General features: G+C 37.8%; 1 protein-coding gene across 1 annotated transcript; it reads left to right on the forward strand.

The window, feature by feature from the left end:
* Positions 1 to 1,435: 1,435 nt before the first annotated feature.
* Positions 1,436 to 21,185, forward strand: LOC143750043 (protein mono-ADP-ribosyltransferase PARP14-like). The gene is made up of 19 exons (XM_077242837.1): positions 1,436 to 1,801; positions 2,042 to 2,160; positions 2,432 to 2,462; positions 4,192 to 4,301; positions 4,623 to 4,653; positions 4,853 to 5,056; positions 12,008 to 12,241; positions 12,370 to 14,798; positions 15,539 to 15,772; positions 16,031 to 16,240; positions 16,414 to 16,522; positions 16,693 to 16,842; positions 16,957 to 17,019; positions 17,140 to 17,322; positions 18,828 to 19,034; positions 19,145 to 19,750; positions 19,836 to 19,987; positions 20,098 to 20,272; positions 20,355 to 21,185. The coding sequence occupies exons 1-19, from the start codon at positions 1,621 to 1,623 to the stop codon at positions 20,633 to 20,635; spliced, it is 5,709 nt and encodes a 1,902-aa protein (XP_077098952.1). The 5' UTR covers positions 1,436 to 1,620; the 3' UTR covers positions 20,636 to 21,185.

A 21,185-nucleotide genomic window follows, 5' to 3' on the forward strand; every position in this document is an offset into this window, starting at 1 on the left:
TCAGATGCAGATGTTTTCACTCGAGGGCATCATTGTTCGTTTCCATGGCTTCTCATACCCTTAAATTTAGCAGTTATCCACTTGATTAATTGCAATAGAAGCTGTTAGCAGAGAATTTGATATGCCTATATATGTATATGCATATCTCATGATATGCTGCATGTCAAGAGTAGCAGATTCATAATTTGTTTCGGTTAATTATCAAATGGCGAGTTCTTAAATCATTTGGGGGCATCGAGGCATGCATCAATATGATAAAGTAATAACAAATCAGTAGGCTAGCCTAGATAAATACAAACCAGCGGGGCAGCGGGCAAAATAAGTAGCCAGGCCACAGTTTCGCCCGCTGCTCCCGATGGGCAGACCTGAATTCAACATTTAGCACACACTGTTAGACCTTACCAGGTTTTTTTTACAGTAAAATACTGGCAACATTGTTTTAATGGAAAATGGTATGATATTGTCAGAATTAGGGTTAACAGTGCAGTTATAAACAATAAAAACTGGTGAAAAATGTCATCCTGTGTTCCGTCTTTTAAACTTCTCCTCAACATGCCTGCAGTGTAAATAAAGCAGTTGCATCAATAAAATGAAAGTCAAGTAACAAGTAAAACAAGAAACAAGTAAACAAGTAAAAGAACAAGTAAAATTGAAAAAAGGGGAGAAAAAGGCATTAATTGCAATGATTTAAATTTCAGTCTCCTCCCCTCTTCCTCTCTGAAAGCGAACAAGAATTAAATTAGCCTATTAATTTATTTATTAATCAACAACATTGTATTTTGTTTTTGTTTTGTGTTCATATATCAATACGTTTAGCATTATTTATTACAGTTATGTATCTGTCATCATATGTTCTTTGTATATAGTTTGGTTTTGTCAAAAACATGATTGGGAATTAACTTTTATACAATGTTTTCTTTGTTGATTAAATTTATTTTGCTATATTGGTTTTAATATGTAATATAATACAAGTTATATTTTATATTGCTATATTGATTGATTTATGTGTAGCCTATTAATATTTTTTTGTGAGATGAGTTCTTTTCTTTTTTGAGTAGCCTATAGTTTTATTTTTGGACACCTTTGCTTGAAGGAAAAGTTGGGTGGATACGCTGGATAAAAACGTTATCACAACCTTTTCACGAAGTAAAAAAAAAAGGTTTTTACAACATTTTTGTGTGTTGCTGGGATATACTTTCCATTGGTTTCCAAAACAATTAGGGTGACTGTTAAAAATCTAGGCGACGTCCAGAAAGTACCTACCACATAAAACGTGATATTTACGTTAAGAACGTCGCATTAACAACGTTAAAAAACCTTTATGCAACGTTGTAAAAAAAGGTATTTATAACGTAAACGTTTGCTGGGAGGTACGTTTACACGTCAACGATGTAGGCTAGTCTACGAAAACGGAAGTTTTTCCCTTGCGTTTTTCACTGGGTAGCCTATGACAACGTTGTCAAAGCGATCCCCTTTCACACGGATCCTCAAGGTGTAGCCTATAAACGCCCCCCATCAGTTTCACAATATCCCAGAAGCAAAAGTGAAAATAAACAGGAGGGCGTGATTCAACTATTAACATTGACTCGAGTCATTTCCTCATAAACCAGAAGGTTCACGATGCCGATGGACGAATATCCCCTCACTGTCGAGGGAGACTGGGGACCTCAACACGCTAAAAGTGTGAAAAATAAACTTCATATTCACTTTCAGAGTAAGAAGAGATCTCAGGGAGGAGACTGCGTCGTGCAATATAATGGCGAGAGCAAATCTGCTACGATTCTGTTCAAATCATCTGACAGTAAGTGCTACACAAAACATGCGTAAGATGCTAACAAAATAACACGTTTTTACATATTTATAATGAATAAATGTAATCAAGCTTTTAAGATATCATATTATAAAGCCACTCTAATTAACCAATTAAAAAGAAAGAATGAAATGTGAGGCACAACAGCAACAATAACAAAGAGCTTCCATTTGTGAGAGAAAAATGTTGTATTGTGATGTATCTGACTAAGTTTGATTGTTTGTGTTTAAGTCCGAGATGCCGTTCTCCTTCAGGAAGAACATGTTATTACTATTGACAGTCAGAAAATCAAGTTGAAAGTGTACAAACCCAGTGATGCAGGTAAACAAGCAGACAGCACTGGACAAAAGGTGAGTGTAATAAGAGTTACAAAATGATCGGTTATAGTTCTACAAATCCCTTTAGACTGCATCAAGTAAATACTATTTATGAACAATATGGTCTATCATACAATTCTGAAACTTATTTTATGGTACAGATGTATTTTACAGTTTTTTTAGGAAGATGGTTGTTATTTCTCTATATTGTTGAAAGAGGGTGGAGAGAACAAATAACATACTCTACATGATTAATGGTGTCTATCCATTTATGTAGTCATAAATGCTTTATGTTTGTGTTCAGACGGAGCAGGCATGTGGAAATCAGAAACCAAGTAAGTCAATCATCTGAACTTTGTCTCTAGCTGCTTGCATGTGATCTTTTATTGGTTTAGGTTATCTTACTGCCAATGTGTTTACTTCTTTTCAGTTGTAAATACATCAGTCATGTAGTTACCTAATTTGTACAAAATCTTATTTTGCTGTATAATTGCTTACATAGGGAGCCTTAAAGGGATACTTCAGCTCTGGGAAGATGAATGTGTATTTAATAGGGGTCATTTATATAGTAGAAATTTGAAATTATTTTTGAAATTGAAGCATTCACTGAGAAAAGGCAGAAAATTCATTTTTTACTCATGTGGCTGAAAGACAACAACTCCCAGAATACACTTGCTTTGCTGCCCTTACGAAGCCAGGCCACTCCCAAACTACGCCTACCGGTTCCAGGCGGCAGTATCCGAAAAATTTCTCCACACATTCTCTAGGCTAATACATATTGTAGTAACAGTAAAGGTTTATAAAAAGAACCACAACCAATGTGAGTTATAACTTTTAATTAAAAAAATAATTAATATTAACAGTTTTACACTCAAAGCTCTTCCAGAGCTTCAGCTGTTTCCTTATATTAATTCACAGTATTGTCCGTCAGGAGCTCGATATCTCCGTCTGAAATCCTGGACAACACAGGTGGGCAAAATCAGACAATAGCCTACTATGTCTCTCGCCTTGCAGGACCCATTCCATAATGTGATGGTAGGCTGTTAGGGGTCGGCGATATTGTCTACAAGATATTGTCTACAAAACAGTAACGTTAAGCACAAACCAGGGCCGTATTAAGAGTTCAGAGGCCCCTGGGCACAATGTCTTGTAGGCCCCCGCTTAGGCAGGCCAAATGTCAAACGGCGGATTCGAACTCGGGTCGAGCGCATCAAAAGCTGCTTTCTAGCACTTCACGTGCTACGACCTGCGCCACTGTAGCTATTCCATGAAGGGCGTCTTTTTGCTATAAAGACAGGCACTCAGTGTAAATATACGCTCCGTTATCCAAAATATTTGTTTTCTTCCCCTCGCTTGGGCCACAAGTGCGCATGGCGAACTTGCAATGAATACATTTTATCAGACCGGCCCTCGCGGCCTCGAAACACTACCGGCCCACAGGGGAAACTCCCGACTCTCCCGATTGCCACTTCACCCCTGGTGCCCAGGGCCCCTTAGATGTCGGTGGTTAATCCGGCCCTGAGCACAACGTTAGCAATGCGAACTATTTGCACATACAGTATGCTAGCATAGATGTAAATATAACAACAATAGCTCAGCTGACTACGCGTGAAGAACATTGTGATAATGCCAAGTGTCCAAACTCATTACGTCTTAGTAAAAAAAAACAAATACTCAGTTTACACTGCCAGCGACTTTGTCGCTGTATGTCGCTCGGCTCTGTACTGTGAAGTCGGTTGTGGGCGTTCGTAGTGCGGTCGCTCTAATGTTATTGGTAGACTGCAAGTCTGGCCATATGTATACAAAATACCATCACAAGTGATATATACAACTATACAATTTTAATTTGAATAGGAATTAGGCTCAAAAGAAATAGTATATGCTGTTGGGAGAGTGTTTTTATATTACCACAGCAGTGTTCAGTAATTCACGGTAATTCGAAAATACTACTGGTTTTCTACTGATACAAAGCTTAATGCTAAATCCTGAAGTATTACTCCTTCCATTTACAAGAGAAAAATGTGTTGTGGTGTATCTGACTAAGCATGATTGTTTGCATTTAAGGCCAGGATGACGGGGCAAAACATATTAATACCACTGACAGTCATCAAATCAAGTTGAAAGAGTTCAAATCCAGTGATGTAGAGGAACAGGCAGACAGCAATGGACAAAGAGTGAGTAGACATATTTTAAAATGCTAAATCAGGAACAACAGTGCTCTTCCAAACAAACCATGGACAATTGGCAAGTGCAAACCAAACCCCTTAGATTGTATCAGGTCACTGCTATGGCCTATTATAACATTAGTCATTCAAATATTACTGTTTTATGGTTGAGATGTAGACACATTTTAGAGTTTCTCTATAGGAAGACGGTTGTCATTTTTCTGTAATGTCTCAAAAGGGCGGAGATTAAAAAATAACATAACTTGCCCTACCTGTTTAGTATGTTCTCTATTTACATATATTAAATGTTTTACATTTGTGTGGTTTCAGATGGGGCAGGCAAGTGGATATCAGGAACCAAGTAAGTAATCATCTGGAAATATGTAAATGTGATCTTTTTTATTGGTTAGGTTATCTTATTGTTATAGCTAATGTACATAAAACATGTTCATATTCAATTGTAAAGACATGAATTCGGTAGTTACCTAATTGGTATAAAATGATCTAGGTTAGGTTAAATGTAGGGGGATCTAAATAAGTCACTTTTAATTTTCCTGAAGATCGAAGTGTCCTGAAATTCAAGTTGGATGTGAAGAAGCCTCAAGAGTCAAATGCTGTGGTCCTGGAGGACCTTCCCGATGATTTTAATTTGGATGTTGTGACTCTTTTGGTGGAGAACATTACAAGTCTTTCTGAAAATGACTTTGCCGTGGAATTAATACCGGAATTAGGAAAAGCAGTTGTGACGTTTAAAAATCCCGGTGGTAAGTTGTTCCACTCATATAAAAATATATTTGCATTTATTATTTATATAATAACATTTACATTTTCACATGATAATAATTATCATTATTTTACTTTTTTGTACAATATATTCATAAAATGCTTAATCTTGATTTAGCTCTATAGATATATACATCAGGCTCTTTTTGGACTAGGGAATGAGTTCTTAGATCTGGAAATTAGGAAAAATAACTTTTTAATTTGAATTAGTTATGTCCAGTTGTTGAACAAATCATTCTTTTGAACTGGTTCTTTTTAGTGCACACAATGAACCAGTTCACCAAATCAGACTGAGTCATTTGAAACAGTTGCGGCCGTTTGTCAACATTGTTTTATTGAGTTACTTAATCAAAATTCACTTTCTTACGTGCCTGACAGTCACGGCAAATCAAAATGAGCAAATACATCCTATGATGCCTAATAATAATGTAGATTTTGCCAACCTTTCTTAAGGGCAATTCACACTGCACTAACAGACGCTGACAAACATGGATAATCACCAGATTACAGTATGTCACTTCTCAGACATTCCATGACCTGACTAACAGCAATTCAACATGTTTAATTGGCAAAAACAAGTGCCAGCCAACGAAGTGTTTGTTGCCATCTGTCGGTGCAGTTTGAAATAATCTTACTTTGCAGTTACTCCAACCATAGGCAGATATTTATGTTTCTGCCATTGGGTGCCCACCCTTCTCCCACCAAATGCGATGAGATATGCACATAATTTTTTTTTTTATTAAAAATTTCACAAATTTACAAATATCAACACATTTTTATTCTATCTGCTTTCGATGAGCAATTGATAACTGGGCTAAGCAAGGTGTTTACACTGACACATACACATACTTAAAACATTTAAACATGCTCATTAATATATAATTATACTTAATTTAAAGCACTACCTTTTCTCTGTGCGATGGTAAGCTTGATGAATTCAATACACAAAAGTTATTAGTCTCACAGAGAAACAAGTTACGAAAAACACACAGACTGCAAATACATTGCCAACCAAGCAAAAAGACATATTCATTCCATGAGCGTTGTCACAAGTTGCTGATATACCCGCTGATTTTGGGGTTAATTACTTAAAATGCATTTTATCATCTTGCAAAAAACAGAAAGAACAAGTTTTTGTGTCAGGTTGTTATGTTGTAACAATAAATATAATGGTAGAATTGCGTGCATTACAATGAGCCGGGACTCAATTTGAGATCCACCAATCCCGAATCCCAATCGATTTTTTTTCATTAGTTAAATGGCCCCTATTATGCTTTTTCAGATATAACCTTTTATGTTGTGTGTAATATAGCTTTTTGTGAATGTAAGTGTCTGCAAATTTTTTAACATCAAAGTGCATGATAAATAAAGTTATTGTCTCCCAAAAGAAAGAATCGATCCTGAACTGCCAAAATGAGTCATCATTCCAGTCTTACTTCTGTAACATTCATACGTAACAATGTAACAAATTTGCATAATGCGACGCATCAGTAGCAGACCTGCCAACCTGTATGCATTTTGCGTAGTGGATACGCATTTTGACCTCAAAGTACGCTGGTATGATTTGTCACTCTAAACTACGCAAAAACCTGGTGACGCGCCTCTCTATTCACGCGCAGTCATCAAATCAAGCAACAGCAAAGGAAGAAGAGTTCGACCAATCATAGCGCTGGGTTCATTCCCCAAATAGCAAGTGAGGATGATTGACAGATGCGTAAGTCCTAAGAGAAAGAGATGCTCCGATCAGCATTTTTGGAGCCGATCACCGATTACCGATCACCAAAATCATGATCTGCCGATTGCCGATCACTGCCGATCACAGAATGACAGGGGAATGGGAATCTTTTATCTATAATCTAGCAGAGTTTGCACCATTTGTCGAAATGTGTTTATTTAATTGTATTTAGAAAATGAGATGTCTTAAGGCTACTGTAGGCCAGCTTTCCCAAATAAGGCAGAGTAACATTAAATTATTCCAAACAAAGAGGGGTCAGGCAGACCAACACACATCATTTACTAATTGGCAACAAAATGTACAACTTGTTACACCAAAACTGGCTACTGATAAAAGGACAAAACTATGACACGTTTTTTTCTGTTATTATTATGAACGTCTGATGTAGTTGAGCAGAATGCTCTTTTATGAAGTTACTTCATTAAAGGACATATTCAATGAGATTATGCCTGAAAAGGTTTTGGATTTTTTATAATATGTTCATTTAAAAATATATATTGTATAAAATTACTTCTTGTTTTGTTTTGTTTTATTGTATTTATATGATATTTGTATTTTTATAATTTAATTTTTGCCATGAAAATAAATTTGAATGCTGACATGGCATTAAATAAAATAATCTGAATCTGATGTAGTTGAGGAACCAAAGTGCTCGTTGCCGCAGCGATCAGTGGCGCAGATACCTCGTTCTGTAGTGGCTCGCGCGGTGCACGGTCTTCACTCGGACCCGCGCTTCAATCCGTTGGGAGACTCCCTATTCGTTCCGGTGAAGGGGAACTTGTTGCCACTGCCAAGCTCCACTCTGCTGTTGTGTGCCCGTGCGCCAAGCATGCAGGTGGGAAAAAGCCGCGCGAGTAATTTACGTCACGTGATCGGCTTTTTTGATCGGCGCTTTTGGGGTTCGCCGATCAATCTATTTTTAGCCAATATCGGCCGATCATGATCGGCGTCCGATCAATCGGAGCATCCCTACTAAGAGACTTTTAAAATCGGCAGCAATAAAGAATCCCGCTCAATCCCCCTGATTTCATAAGCGAGGACAGTTAGTAGTCATAGTACTTCTGACTCCTGAAGGTAAATGGGCTGGGGTGGATGTGGAAAGGTGAAATATTGTATTGAGTTAACTTAATTCTCTGGATTCAATGATCACACGGGAGTGATCGCAATCTTATGGATTATCTTAAAATACTCCATCATTCATGGTCACTCAGATAAGAGGAAAACATCATTCAGTCATGCAAATTATAAAATGCTTAAGTAGTTGCTGATAAATAAATCTAAATAAAATTAAAATCGCTGTGGTTTAGTGATTATGAAAGTTCTGTGATTTTTGGATTACTGTTAAGCACGAGTCTGGAGAAACAGGTGTTTATTTATTCATTCTCAGTTTTGAGAAACCTAGCCTGCATGTTAAGTCATTGGGTTAACAATAACTAAAGTACCTAATTATGTTACATATTTATTTTGTATGAAAACTAGCGCGTTAGTTACTTATGGATTAAAAAGTACCGTTGTATTAGTGCTGCACAAGCTTTGTCTCACAAGCACAGAGAGTGAGAGAGAAGATATTTGTAAAATGAAAATTGACAGGCATTTTGTATTATCCATTCGTGTTTTTAAAATTCGTTAAATGACGGATGTTTTACTGTTAACACAGTGTAACAAAGTTCAGGGAAGAAGGAGGTGGGAACCGGCGAACATTAAACAAACTTTATTGAGATAAAACAAACACAAACCAAAAAACAGGCCTGTTCCTCTCTCGATCATCTCCTTTATGCTTCCGCTCCTCCTTGAGAGATGCGAGACCGGTGTGCTCACAGGTGTCGCTCATTAACACTCACACCACCGGCCTCGCTCCATTCTCTCATGTCCCTTGGCCTCGTCCTGTTCGCCACACACAGCCCTCATTATATGTCGGATTCGTCTAACTTATTCGTTCGGGTCACATGACGTCACTGTAGCTTTGCGACGCCATCTTTACGACCGACGGTCTCAGTAATGCCTGCAATATGTTGTGCAGTTGGCTGCAACAACAGCCGAAAGAGGAACCCCGAACTGGTATTTTATTCTATACCAAAAGAAAAGGATAGAAGAAATGTCTCATATTGTATGAATGTCTCATATTGTATCATGTCTCATCTTTCTGTGCGCACACACCCGACCCGAAGTGTGCAGCCATAGACCCCTACAGCGCGCGAATAATGAATTGAGCTCTGTTTCGTGTCTGAATGGACAAATACACACAACATTGTTTAAATGTCCGTTTTGGAGAGTATTCACGTAAAATATTTCGGTTATGCCTGGCTCACACTACAGGAGTTTTAGGCCGATTTATGCACGATTTCCCCCTCCCGAGAATCGGGGAAAATATCTTGTCGAGGACCTCGATCGGTTCCGATGTACAGCGCAGATTATCTGGTAATGTGAGGCGTTCAAGGATCGAATCTTGCACCTCCCGATCTGCTCTCACACAAATCGGGCTCGCCCCGATCATATCAAACATGTTTGATATTTATCGGGATGAGCAAGATTGTGATTACGTCAGTACTGCCAATAAGAAACAAGTAGGGCTATCGTGGTGAAGGAATTCCATTGAGGTCATTTTGAGTGACTCATCAGCGTGATATACGCATAGACTGTAAAAAAAAGGATATGCGGTATTATCTTTTATTTATTTATTTATTTATTTATTTATTGCTAAATAAAAAAGTGTTACACTGTTGTCAGCAGGCACGAAGACTAGTACATGTTCAGTAATGAAACCGAAACAAAAGAAAGTGGAGTAAACAGAAGATACAGTGTCAAAATAAGGGTCCACATAATATAACAGAACATAAACCTGACACTAAGCTTGTTAGATCATTGTTATATAACAGTTAGTTACGATCCTGGAATCACCTAACGAGAGGCTTTCTGCTGATATTTCACCAGTATCGTCATTGCTCGTCTCAGCGTGTTATAGACAGGCTGTCACTCAGTCCAGTTACACAGTTAGGCCACTAGGTGACGGCACGAGACTGCCTTTGAGTGAGTCATACATTTCCGTTGAATTAACAAAGAAATTCGGATTCATTCTAATATATGTAATGAAACAAGCTGTTAATTGTTTTAATATTTAATTTTAACTTTGAGCTCTACTTTATAAGGCTCAGCTGCCCATTCCGGCGCATGGGCAAGGCAACGCTGAAGCTGATGCGTCACCTCATAGAGATGAGGCCATTCATTAGAAATATACTTAAATGTTAAAAGGATGATTTTTTTTTTAAGATTTCGCTTTCCTTGGTCACGGCAACCTTTTCACGAATATGACTTGATCTGAAGGACAGATATTTAGTTTACATCCACTTTTCCGCTTCTGATCTGTTGCGTGAGATCACGTGATCATGGTGGAACCATATCTGGCACGATAATCTTATTAACATTTTGTAGTGTGTGATGCGCCACGATTTTCAAATCTTGTAGTGTGAGCATGTTTAAGATTTGAGGGAAGAAAATCTGCAAAGATTCTCCTTAAGTGTGTGGTGCAACCAGATTTCAAAATCCGTTAGGATTTTAAAACTCCTGTAGTGTGAGCCAGGCATTATGTCTTAAACAGAGTTCTCATCCAGTCTCTTTGGTAGAGAGAGAGAGACGAGGAAAACAAACAAGCATGCAAATGGAAATTATCGCCGCCGGAAAAATTATCGAGCTCATTTTTTTATCGTGCGATTAATTGATTTATTGACTATGGCAACAGGCCTAATCCAGATTAATGACAGCTAGCCTTGAACCGTGGCCTAGCCGCTTAGCTAGCTAACAACTCGCTACCTAGTCAGAGCAAACTACCACCAAAATCATAAATTTTTTTTTTATAATACCTACATTTACCATGATTAAATATAAATCCTTGGTGGCCAGGTGCCGCACTTTTACATCTTTTACCCATCCAGCCACCCACAGCATATTGATATGCATCGGTCTACTCTTGAAAGCCTTCAAGCGATCCCCACTGTATGGGGAGGGGTTATGCACAAGATATATATATATATACGTGTTTATATATATATTTATATATATATCATGGAAGGCAAATTGGAAGTCTGGGGCAGATAATAATGGACAAAAGAAAACTGGGGGTAACAAATAAGGATCGGAGCCTAAAATTAACATTTTCTCCAGGTATCTCTGTCTCTCTCTCTCATTCAAATGGGCAGTTTGGGCGGCCATACCGGGCGTGATCGGTCGTAAATATGGCGGTGTTCTATTTGGTAGTGACGTAGGTCGCATCTATGAATACATTGAATACTTTTTAGAATAAGTGGTTCGTTTTGCTATTATTGGACTCCTGTCTATTCATTGTCAACTATTTTCTATAAATATGTTTGTATTGGCTAACGTTTATTCAGCTAATGCGTGTCCTGTTTAAAATGTGCAATGTTCAAATGCAAAGACAGCACGCCTCAAATAAAAGCCATTTTTTCTGTGAGATTTAGTATCATATTTGGATATTGGAATAATAAATTAAGTAGCCTATCTTAAATGTACAATGTTCCGATGTTAGTGTTCTTGGGGTTTCTTAATTTTAGACTATTGACCATCACACATTATATGCAATGCAATATTAATCATGAATAAAAAATGGTTTTGAGCCGGGTCGAATTCAAAACTAGAATAATGAAGATAGGCATGTGTTTGTGTGTGTCTTGCATTCTCAAAAAATTTTAATTAGAAAAATTAGAATATCGTGCAACAGTTCATACATTTCAGTAATTCAAATTAAAAGGTGAAACTAATAAATTTAGTATACAACTACATATATAGCTAGTATATATACTAGTTTATATAACTAGTATATAACATTTCTGCATTTAAAATCCTTTTTTTAATTGATTTCATGTAATCTAATTTTCTGAGATTTTGAATGTGGGGTTTCATAAGCTGTAAGCCATAATAATCAAAATTACTTTTGTAGGATATTCTAATTTTTCGAGTTTCACCTTTGTGTGTGTGTGTGTGTGTGTGTGTGTGTATGTATATTTGTTAACCATTCAATGAAACAATTTGTACAAAAGAACTGGTTCACAGAAGAAAGATCTTTCCCATCAACATTATTATATGACACCTTTAATACTGTGTTTCTACATACAGTTGCATAATGTTGGCATTATTACTTGATTAAATGTGTCTGGCACATTCTGTAAACTATCATTTCTGACAGATGCAGGAAAGTTCTTTGAGGACAGCAGGACACATGAAAAGTTCAAGAAGAGTAATCTGAGTGCCCGTGCACTGGAGAGAAGCACATGTGTGAGGGTGGAGAGTCTTCCAGCTGAGGCCAACAACAATAAGATGCTGCTGGAGCTGTATTTTGAGAAATGGGGTGGTCCAGTAGAGGAAGTTATCACAATTCCAGCAGAACACGCAGCCATTATTACCTTTCAGCAGGAAGAAGGTATAAATACATGTGCAGTTGCTGGTAGACTTTGCTGTTATAATTATAGAATTGGTTACATTTGTTTACCTCATTTTAACAATATCATTGCATTTATTCATTGTAACCGCAACTTTCATTCTTTATAGCCATAGAGAGAGTTTTGAAGCAAGAGAATAACATCTGTGAAGTTCCAGTCAAGATATATCGTTACTTTAAATCACTGGATACAGTCTTGTATGGTGGGAACAGACCACACTTGAAGCTGCCTGAACCCATTACAGTCAGTGTACATCCTGCCATCAGGGAGTTCCTCCTCAAGAAAGGGGAGATTTCCTCTATTAGAGACCAGATGAGCTCGCATTTCTGCCAAATAAACATGGACAAACCTGAAGCTTTGCTCAATCCTGATCCTGCATTACTGAAACAGAAAGGAGTTTCCAGAAGACACATTGATGGCTGGAGTAAGAATGCCTGTGATGCCTTCAAGAAAATAATCTCAAACTACACAACGTCTGAGTGGCTGGTTTCACACCCCTTGTGGTCTAAAGTTGAGAGTGATGTAAAGGAATTGGTGAAAGATAAGGTTTTCACAGATATAGATGCCTCTAAAGGGGTCCTGACACTGGCGGGAATGACCCATGAGATAACTGGACTGAAGCCCATCATGGAGAGAATTATAGAGAGAACCTCAAATCAAATAGAGAGAGAGAAGAACAGTGTGACAGAGCATATAGAGATGTCTCCTGCCATGTACTCTCTGCTTTTACAAGATGGCCTGAAAAGTGCTGTTTCTCCACACTTGCATATTGACTACAACAAACAAATGAACCGACTAAATTTAACAGGTAATAAATCAGAAACTCTTGCCTCCAAGAATTGGGTCCTTGAGAAGAAAATAAAAATGAAACAGAAGGCCTTACAGATTGACCGTTCAGTCCTGGAGTTCCTGAGATCAGTGAACTGTGATGAAATGTCCATAGATCTCTTTATATCTCATGGAATAACTGCTGTCTACACAATCGATTATGGAGATGTTGTTGTGATTGGGAGCACAGAAAAAGCACTTGTTGAGGCAGAAACGAGGGTGAATATGGTTCTTACATCCAAAGACCTCATTATAGAGGATAAGGGTGTCCTTCAAATGCCAGAGTGGCAGGATCTCAAAAAACAATTGCAACAAATGTTCAATACCTCCAAAAAGAAATCTGTGTTTATAAACTTTTCTAAACAGAGAGACAAAATAATAGTGACTGGATTCAGAGACCCAGTGATGGAGGTCAGTGATAACTTAGGACGTTTCATTGAGAAACACTGTAGAATTGAAGAAACTGTTCGTGTCAAATCACATGCTGCAGTTGAATTCATAAAAGACAGAAAATCACAAGATTGGCAGCATTTAATGAAGTCTGATAAGATGAAAGTGTATTTTGATTCAAAGAGACCCTGGATCAAACTGTCTGGAGAGCGTATATTTGTCCAGCCAGCTATGACTCTCTTTAAAAGGTTGACAGATTCTCTTTACACAGACACACTCATCATTAAAAAGGCAGGAGCAAAGAAGTACTTCAAGGAACAGGGTAAAATTATGCTCTTGATGCTGTTGAAGGATAAACGTTTTGTGGTGGTGCTCCAGGAAGATGACATGCTGGAAGAGGAGGAGGTTGAATTTACTGAGCGCAGTTTTGAAGTTTTTGGCCTGGTCTCTTGTGAAGTTCGAACACCAGGTGGAATAACTGTTACTGTCAGGATGGTAGACATTTGCAAGCTCCGTGTCGATGCTGTGGTCAATGCTGCTAATGAGAATCTGATGCACAGTGGTGGTGTAGCTTTCGCACTTCTACAAGCTGCCGGACCATGTCTACAGCAATACTCTGACCATTACATAAAAGAAAATGGGCCTCTAAAGCCTGGAGATGCCATTATCACTGAAGCTGGTCGTCTTCCCTGTAAATATGTGGTACACGCTGTTGGACCTCGCTTTAGCGATTCAGACCGACGTACCGCAGTGCAACTCCTGAGACGTGCTGTGAGGGAAAGCTTGAACCAGGCGTCAGGCAAAAACTGCTCCTCTATTGCAATTCCAGTTATTAGTTCAGGGATATTTGGTTGTCCTCTTGAACTTTGCACTGAATCAATCGCCAAGGAAGTGCGTGAGTACATCGAAGGTCATAACCGCAGAGGCTCTAGTAGCACATTAACTGAGATTCACTTGGTTGACAATAATGGCAGCAATGTAAGAGCCATGGCTGAAGCCGTCAGAAAGGAGTTTGCTGCTTATAACCCCAAAATGACTTTCCCTCAGCAAAACAAACCTCATGGGTATAGTAACTATGGACAAGGCTATAGTGGTCGTGGTCGTGGTCGTGGTCGTGGCCGTGGCCGTGGACACTATGACCAAAGAAACCGTGAGTTTGAAGGTTCCAAAGGCCGGGGTAATAAAGACTTTGAAGGACAGGCACACTCGAGCTCTGGTGATAGATCTGATAAATCTGAAAGGTTGAGTGTTCTTGAGACCAAAACTACAAAAGAGGGACTAAAAATCTTTCTCTCCAAAGGAAACATCCAGGATGCACATGTAAGTGTAAATATTGAGTTTTTTTTCACTTGTTTTCCAGGATAAATATCTAAAAGTACTTAAAACAAGAAAGAAAGAAAAAACCACAACACAGCATAAGGATATACTGTTTGAACTATACTTCATTTCATTTGAATTATACTATAAGTGCTGTAAAATAAATTATAATTAAAAGTATAGTTTACCCAAAAGTCAAAAGTTGTTCATCATTTTACTCACCCATATGTCATTCAGTATTACAATTTTTGACTGAACTATCCCTTCAAAGATATGATGTTTTATTAACAAAGTTTGGGAGGTTGGGAGGCACGTTCAGATAATTAACACGAGTGGAGAGCACTCAGAAATCAACGATAAGAGGTGTATATATAGATTCAGCAGTCTCACCTCAATCCGTTGACAGTTTAGCAGCATCCCTCCACTACCCCTTCTCCACACTTCTAGTCCTAACCATTTACATACGGGGGGAGTACTCTGGGTTCGGGCCGAACTCCGAGCTTGGAGCCCTCCGACCGGACAGCACAACAAAATACGCTTTAAACTTTACTCCCTCTAATTGTATGTAAGTTTGAAATTGTGAAACATTCTCTGAAAACAAAAGGCTCAACCTGTTATGCAGGATTTTTTGTTTTGTACCAGCAGACATGTCCAATCAAAGTGAGGTATTTTATATTGTTTTTATGGTAATCGGTGGTGACAATTTCCTCCAAAAGTAGTATCTCCTTTTTTTTCTCCTGCAGGCTGATATCATTGTAAACACTATGTCGGAAGACTCGGACCTCAGTAAAGGTGCCGTCTCCAAAGCACTCCTTCAGACTGCTGGTCATCAGATCCAGTCAGAAATCAACAGAGCTGCTCGCTCAAGCAAAATCAGTTATGGTGAAATGGTCATCACAGATGGTTATAAACTAAAATGTCAAAAAGTTTACCACGTAGTTTGTCCATTTTGGAAGGCTCAAGGCTCAGCAGATATGGTGAGAATAACAACTTTTGTAATTGAAATTTATCAAAAAGGTCATTGCTGGCTGATTAAATGATGTGCTTTATATGTAGGTTCCATTTATTTACTTAGATGAATGAATGAATGAATGAATGAGGTATTAATGTAGAGCATTTTCTAATGTACTACTATACACCCAAAGTGCTTTACAGTCATGTCACAGGGTCTCTCCTCAATGATGATGGTACTTATTTAAAGATTATAATAGATATATTTATTTACATTTTAAAAGGTACTCGTTCAGATCATTAGAGATTGTCTGAAAAAAGCAGATACCTGGAGAATGGCTTCAGTCGTCTTCCCAGCTATCGGCACTGGGAATCTTGGCTTTCCTAAAGATCTGGTGGCCAGAATCATGCTGACAGAATTCCAGGAATTTAACTGTACAAATCTCAGAGAGGTAACTGTGATCGTGCACCCTTCTGACAAAGAGAGCATTCAGGTGAGTGAAGCAAAAATAGATTCAAGAACCATAAAAACACAAGTCAAGTTTTTTCCCATCACATACAGTAATACCAATATATGCTTTTATTTTAAACTATAAACTATTTAAATAATATACCATAGTTGCTCATGTTAATTCTGTCTTGTATATTTCTGTGTTTTATCTATTAGTGCTTTACCAGCATCTTTAGAAATGGGTTCCAGGGTCCCATCAAAAAAGCAGCAGATCAACATTTCCTGCCTAAAATAAATACTTCTGGCAAGTCAGCTCAGACCTCTGGTAACAATTGCTTATCTGATGTCCATCCCACTTATTTTATTAGTACATTTTATTAAAAGTTTGAATCTTATATAAAGTATATCCAAATGTCACAGGATATATTTAGGATAGTGACTAAATAAAACCAGAGATTTTCTATATACACTGTACGTCTGTATGTTTTTCTTTAGAGTTTGTTGGCAACGTGTCCTCTCCCTCTCTTGGGCTGCACACTATGCAGCTGGGTCGAGTGACTCTGGAGGTTTCATCAGGAGATATAACTAAAGAAAAAACTGATGCAATTGTCAACTCCTCAAATCAGACATTTTCTCTGAAAGCAGGTTAATCCAACTTCGCACGCTTGTCTTGCTTATTTGAATACATCTTTTCTTTATAATTTATTTCACATTTGAAGAGAATTATAATGTAACAGTCAATTTTTAATTGTAATCCAGGAGTATCCAAGGCCATTTTAGATGCTGCTGGATTACAAGTGGAACAAGAATGTTTACAGATTGGTTTGTATTATTTTATTATTTATTATCATTTCTTGTTGATTGATATTACCTTTTTGAATACTTAAAGAGTGATCTAATGAACTTTAGATACTATTGGTAAAGCCATTTTTTTTCCAATAGTGGAATCATCAAACCTGCAGCTAACAGAGATTGTGACCTCAGCCGGGCTCCTGCCATGTGGAAACATCATACATATTATTGGATGCAATGGTCCATCTGAAATTAAGGATGTTGTTTTTTCTGTTTTGAAGTTGTGTGAGGCATGCCAAATTACTTCTGTTGCCTTCCCAGCTCTTGGCACTGGTAAGATGCTTTGTGTGGTCTTATTTTATTTTATTTATATTTAAATATATATATACTGTGCCGGTCAGAATTATTTGCCCCCTTGGTAAATCAAAGATGGCTGTAAATAAAATCTGCATTGTTTATCCTTTTGATATTTTTTTTTTTAAATTGCAAAAATCAAAGCTTTTATTGAAGTAAAAGAGTTGAAAGTGGGGGGGAAATCATGTTATGAAATAAATGTTTTTCTCCAAAACACAGGAACAATTATTTGCCCCCTTTTATAACATTTTTTTGCAACCTCCTTTTCCCAAGATAACAGCTCTGAGTCTTCTCCTATAATGCCTGATGAGTTTCGGAGAACACCTGATGGCCCATTATAAGATTTCTACCAGAGGTTGTCAGGTTTTGATTTTTTGTCTGTTGGTATTTGATCGACGCCATGTATCTGAACAAGATGTCCAGGACCTCTGGCAGAAAATCAGACCCACAGCATTAAAGATACAGCAGAGTATTTCATTTTACACATGGGGTATTTTTTTTATCCCTGTATGAACCAAACCCATATTAAGTGTTTGCTGTTTCATCTGTCCATAGAACGTTTGAAAAGTAACTGACAATACTGGAACTTCAAATGGGACGGGTTCTATGATCAGATGAAGCAAAAAAAAAAATTGCTTTTTTGGCAGCAAACACTTAAGATGGGTTTGGTGAAAAAAGTACCCCATGTATAAAATGAAATACTCTGCTGTATTTTTAATGCTGAGGGCCTAATTTTCTGCCAGAGGTCCTGGACATCTTGTTCAGATACATGGCATCATGGATCCGATCAAAAACCAACAGATAAAAAATCAAAACCTAACAACCTCTGGTAGAAATCTTATAATGGGCCATGTTTGGATCTTCCAATAGGACAGGGATCCAAAAACAAACATCAAAATCAAAACAAAAATGGGTCACTGAGCACAAAACCAAGCATCTGAAAATGAATTACCCTATAGAAAATGAGTGGGCTGAACTGAAAAGAAGAAACGCCAACATGGATCCGGGAATCTGAAGGATCTGGAGATTCTGTATAGAGGAATGGTCTCTGATCTCTTGTCAGGTGTTCTCCAAACTCATCAGGTATTATAGGAGAAGACTCAGAGCTGTTATCTTGGGAAAAGGAGGTTGCAAAAAGTATTTAATAAAAGGGGACAAATAATTGTTCCCAACGTGTTTTGGAGAAAAACATTTACTTCATAATGTGATTCTGCCCCCCACTTTCAATTCTTTTATTTCAATGAGATGTTAGATTTTTGCTATTTTTTAAAATAAAATATCAAAAGTATAAACAAAGCAGATTTATTTTTTACAGCCATCTTTGAGCATATTTACCAAGGGGGCAAATAATTCTGACCAGCACTGTGTATATATATGTATATATGTATATGTATATGTGTATATATGTTACTTTTTGTACATTTATTTTAAACTTTTTATACTGAAATTTTGTGTGAATTATTCACAATTCTCTAACCCTTTAGGTCAGGGTCGTGCAAAACCAGCTGACGTTGCAGATGCAATGGTTGATGCAGTTGTTGACTTTGTGAAGAAAAAGAAACCGGTGCATGTAAAGTTTGTGAAGTTTCTCATATTCCAGACGAACATGTTGGCAGACTTCCACCAAAGTATGGTCAGAATATCTGGTGAAAAAGTAGAGGAGGATAAAGGTCTGTTGACCAAAATTAAAGGTCAGTAAACAAAAATAAAAAGAATGCTAATCCTATCCATTTTTGTTTTTCTTAAACGCAGTAATAATTTCTCTGTTTCTTTCCAACCATTATGTACCTTGAAAAAAAAGACTTCTTTTTGGGGGAAAGTTCAGAATCTCCAACTAATGAAGAGTTTGTGATGGTGGGTGAGGAAATTGAGCCAGCTGTGTTCCAGCTGTGTGGAGAGACATCAGAGGACCTGAAGGAAGCCAGAGACATGATCAACAACTTGATAGTACGGGAGCATTTGACCGTCCCAATCCGTGATCCAGCCATTGCTCATTTCACAAAGGAGGATGTAGAAATACTGAACGGCATGCAGAGGGAGTTCACAGTCAGTGTCCAACTTGAGAAGAAAGGCCAAGACTCTGTCGTGACATTGGAGGGACTGACAAGAGACGTTCACAGTGCAGAGAGTCGTATTCGGGATATGATCCGTAAGGTTGAAAGGAATGAAAACCGAAGACGTGAGGCATTTATGATCAGCAGTGTAGTCAAGTGGCAATATCAGGAGAACGGGCGTAGCGTCAAAAACTTTGATATGTTGACTAATTATGACCTGGAACAGGCCTTTCAGAACCAGCAACTTACAGTGAGAATCAAGATTAATAATGATCAATACGACGCCGATTTAGTTCGCAAAGAAGCCACAAGAGGGACAATGAGGATTGAACTGAACAGAGTAGATCTGCACGGTACAGTAAGACTATTTTATAATTTAGTCAATGATCATAAGGCCATCATGTACAAAGTTATTCATGTTTTTGTTCTTGTCCATAGATGCAGCTGCAGCTCGAAGTTCTTTGCCTTCACACTGGGAGAACATGAAAGGAAAGTCAGTTGTTCTTGTAAAACTCAAAGCAGACTCAAATGAATATGGCGAAGTGGAGAAAGAGTTCAAAAGAACCGGTCTAACCTATAACATCATTGAAGTAAGACTAGATGAAGGGGAAAGAGAAATCTCCTGTTTATTAGTTTTGAAAGATTCCGGTTTAGCATTTTAGTACTACAGTGTAATTCTAATATTTATTTTTGTCTTTAGATTGAAAGAGTTCAGAACAGCGCACTTTGGAAAAACTATATGATCAAAAAGGAGGAACTGGAAGAAAAAAACAACCACAAAAACAATGAGAAGCGTCTCTTCCACGGCACTGGCCCTGATAACACAGATCAGATCAACAATCACGGCTTCAATCGCAGCTACGCTGGGGCACATGGTAACAGTCAAATTCAGCATAAACTTTATTTGCACTTGTATCCATATGTGTCAACAGTCAATTACTCTTGTTCTGTTTTTAGGAGCCATGTATGGGAATGGATCATATTTTGCTGTGGACCCGAGTTACTCAGCCCAAGGCTACTCAAATCCTGATGTCAACGGACATAAACGCATGTATCTCGCCAGGGTGCTTGTTGGTGATTTCACTCAAGGAAAACAGGGCCTTTCTGTTCCCCCTGCGAAGAGCACCGGTAGTGCTGATCTGTATAACAGTGTGACAGACAACATAAGCAACCCAAGCATGTTTGTGATCTTCAATGATGTACAGGCTTATCCAGAATACATAATCACCTTCCAGTAATGATTATGAGATCTCAGTTTTTGTTGTTGTTTTCTGTTGATTTGGTGTAGCTGAAAACACTGGTTAGTGTAATTTTTCATTATGCTCATTAAAATGACAAAAACTGAGAGAACAGTAATTTATCCTGAGAAAGTTCCAAACCCCAAAACATTTAGTCTGTCCATTTTAGCTTGCCTTGAACTGGTTTTATGAAACTAAGTTGTTTAATGTTATGGTTTCCTTCTAATCTTTACTTAACCAGTAGTTTTTGTTGTCATATATTTGTCACAGTGGTGTTTGGTTTTGTTTGCTTTCATTTGGACTTGTCTGCCTGTCATCACATGTCACAAGTCATCTTCACTGTCATTATCCGTTCAGCTGTATCACCTTTGTTTAGTTATTCATCATCATCTGTATCACCTGTGTTCGTTTATTACTGTCATCTGTGTTTGCATTTAAGTTCCGTCTGTTCGGTCAGTCTGATCTCAGTTGTAATTAGTATGTGTGTGTTGCTGCCTGTTCCGCTGTCCTGTGTTTTTGATCATCATTAAACCTTTGTGTTGAAAAGTTA

The sequence above is a fragment of the Siphateles boraxobius genome, unplaced genomic scaffold (genome assembly GCF_051911475.1).
Source record: "Siphateles boraxobius isolate OS27281-9 unplaced genomic scaffold, OSU_SipBor_1 25, whole genome shotgun sequence".
NCBI classification, from domain to species: Eukaryota; Metazoa; Chordata; class Actinopteri; order Cypriniformes; family Leuciscidae; genus Siphateles; species Siphateles boraxobius.

Coding starts and splice junctions, on each gene's coding strand:
- LOC143750043 (XM_077242837.1), top strand. CDS start 1,621: ATGCCGATGGACGAATATCCCCTCACTGTCGAGGGAGACTGGGGACCT. Junction 2,463..4,191: donor ATGTGGAAATCAGAAACCAA/GTAAGTCAATCA, acceptor TTTGCATTTAAG/GCCAGGATGACGGGGCAAAA. Junction 16,241..16,413: donor CTGACAAAGAGAGCATTCAG/GTGAGTGAAGCA, acceptor TTTATCTATTAG/TGCTTTACCAGCATCTTTAG.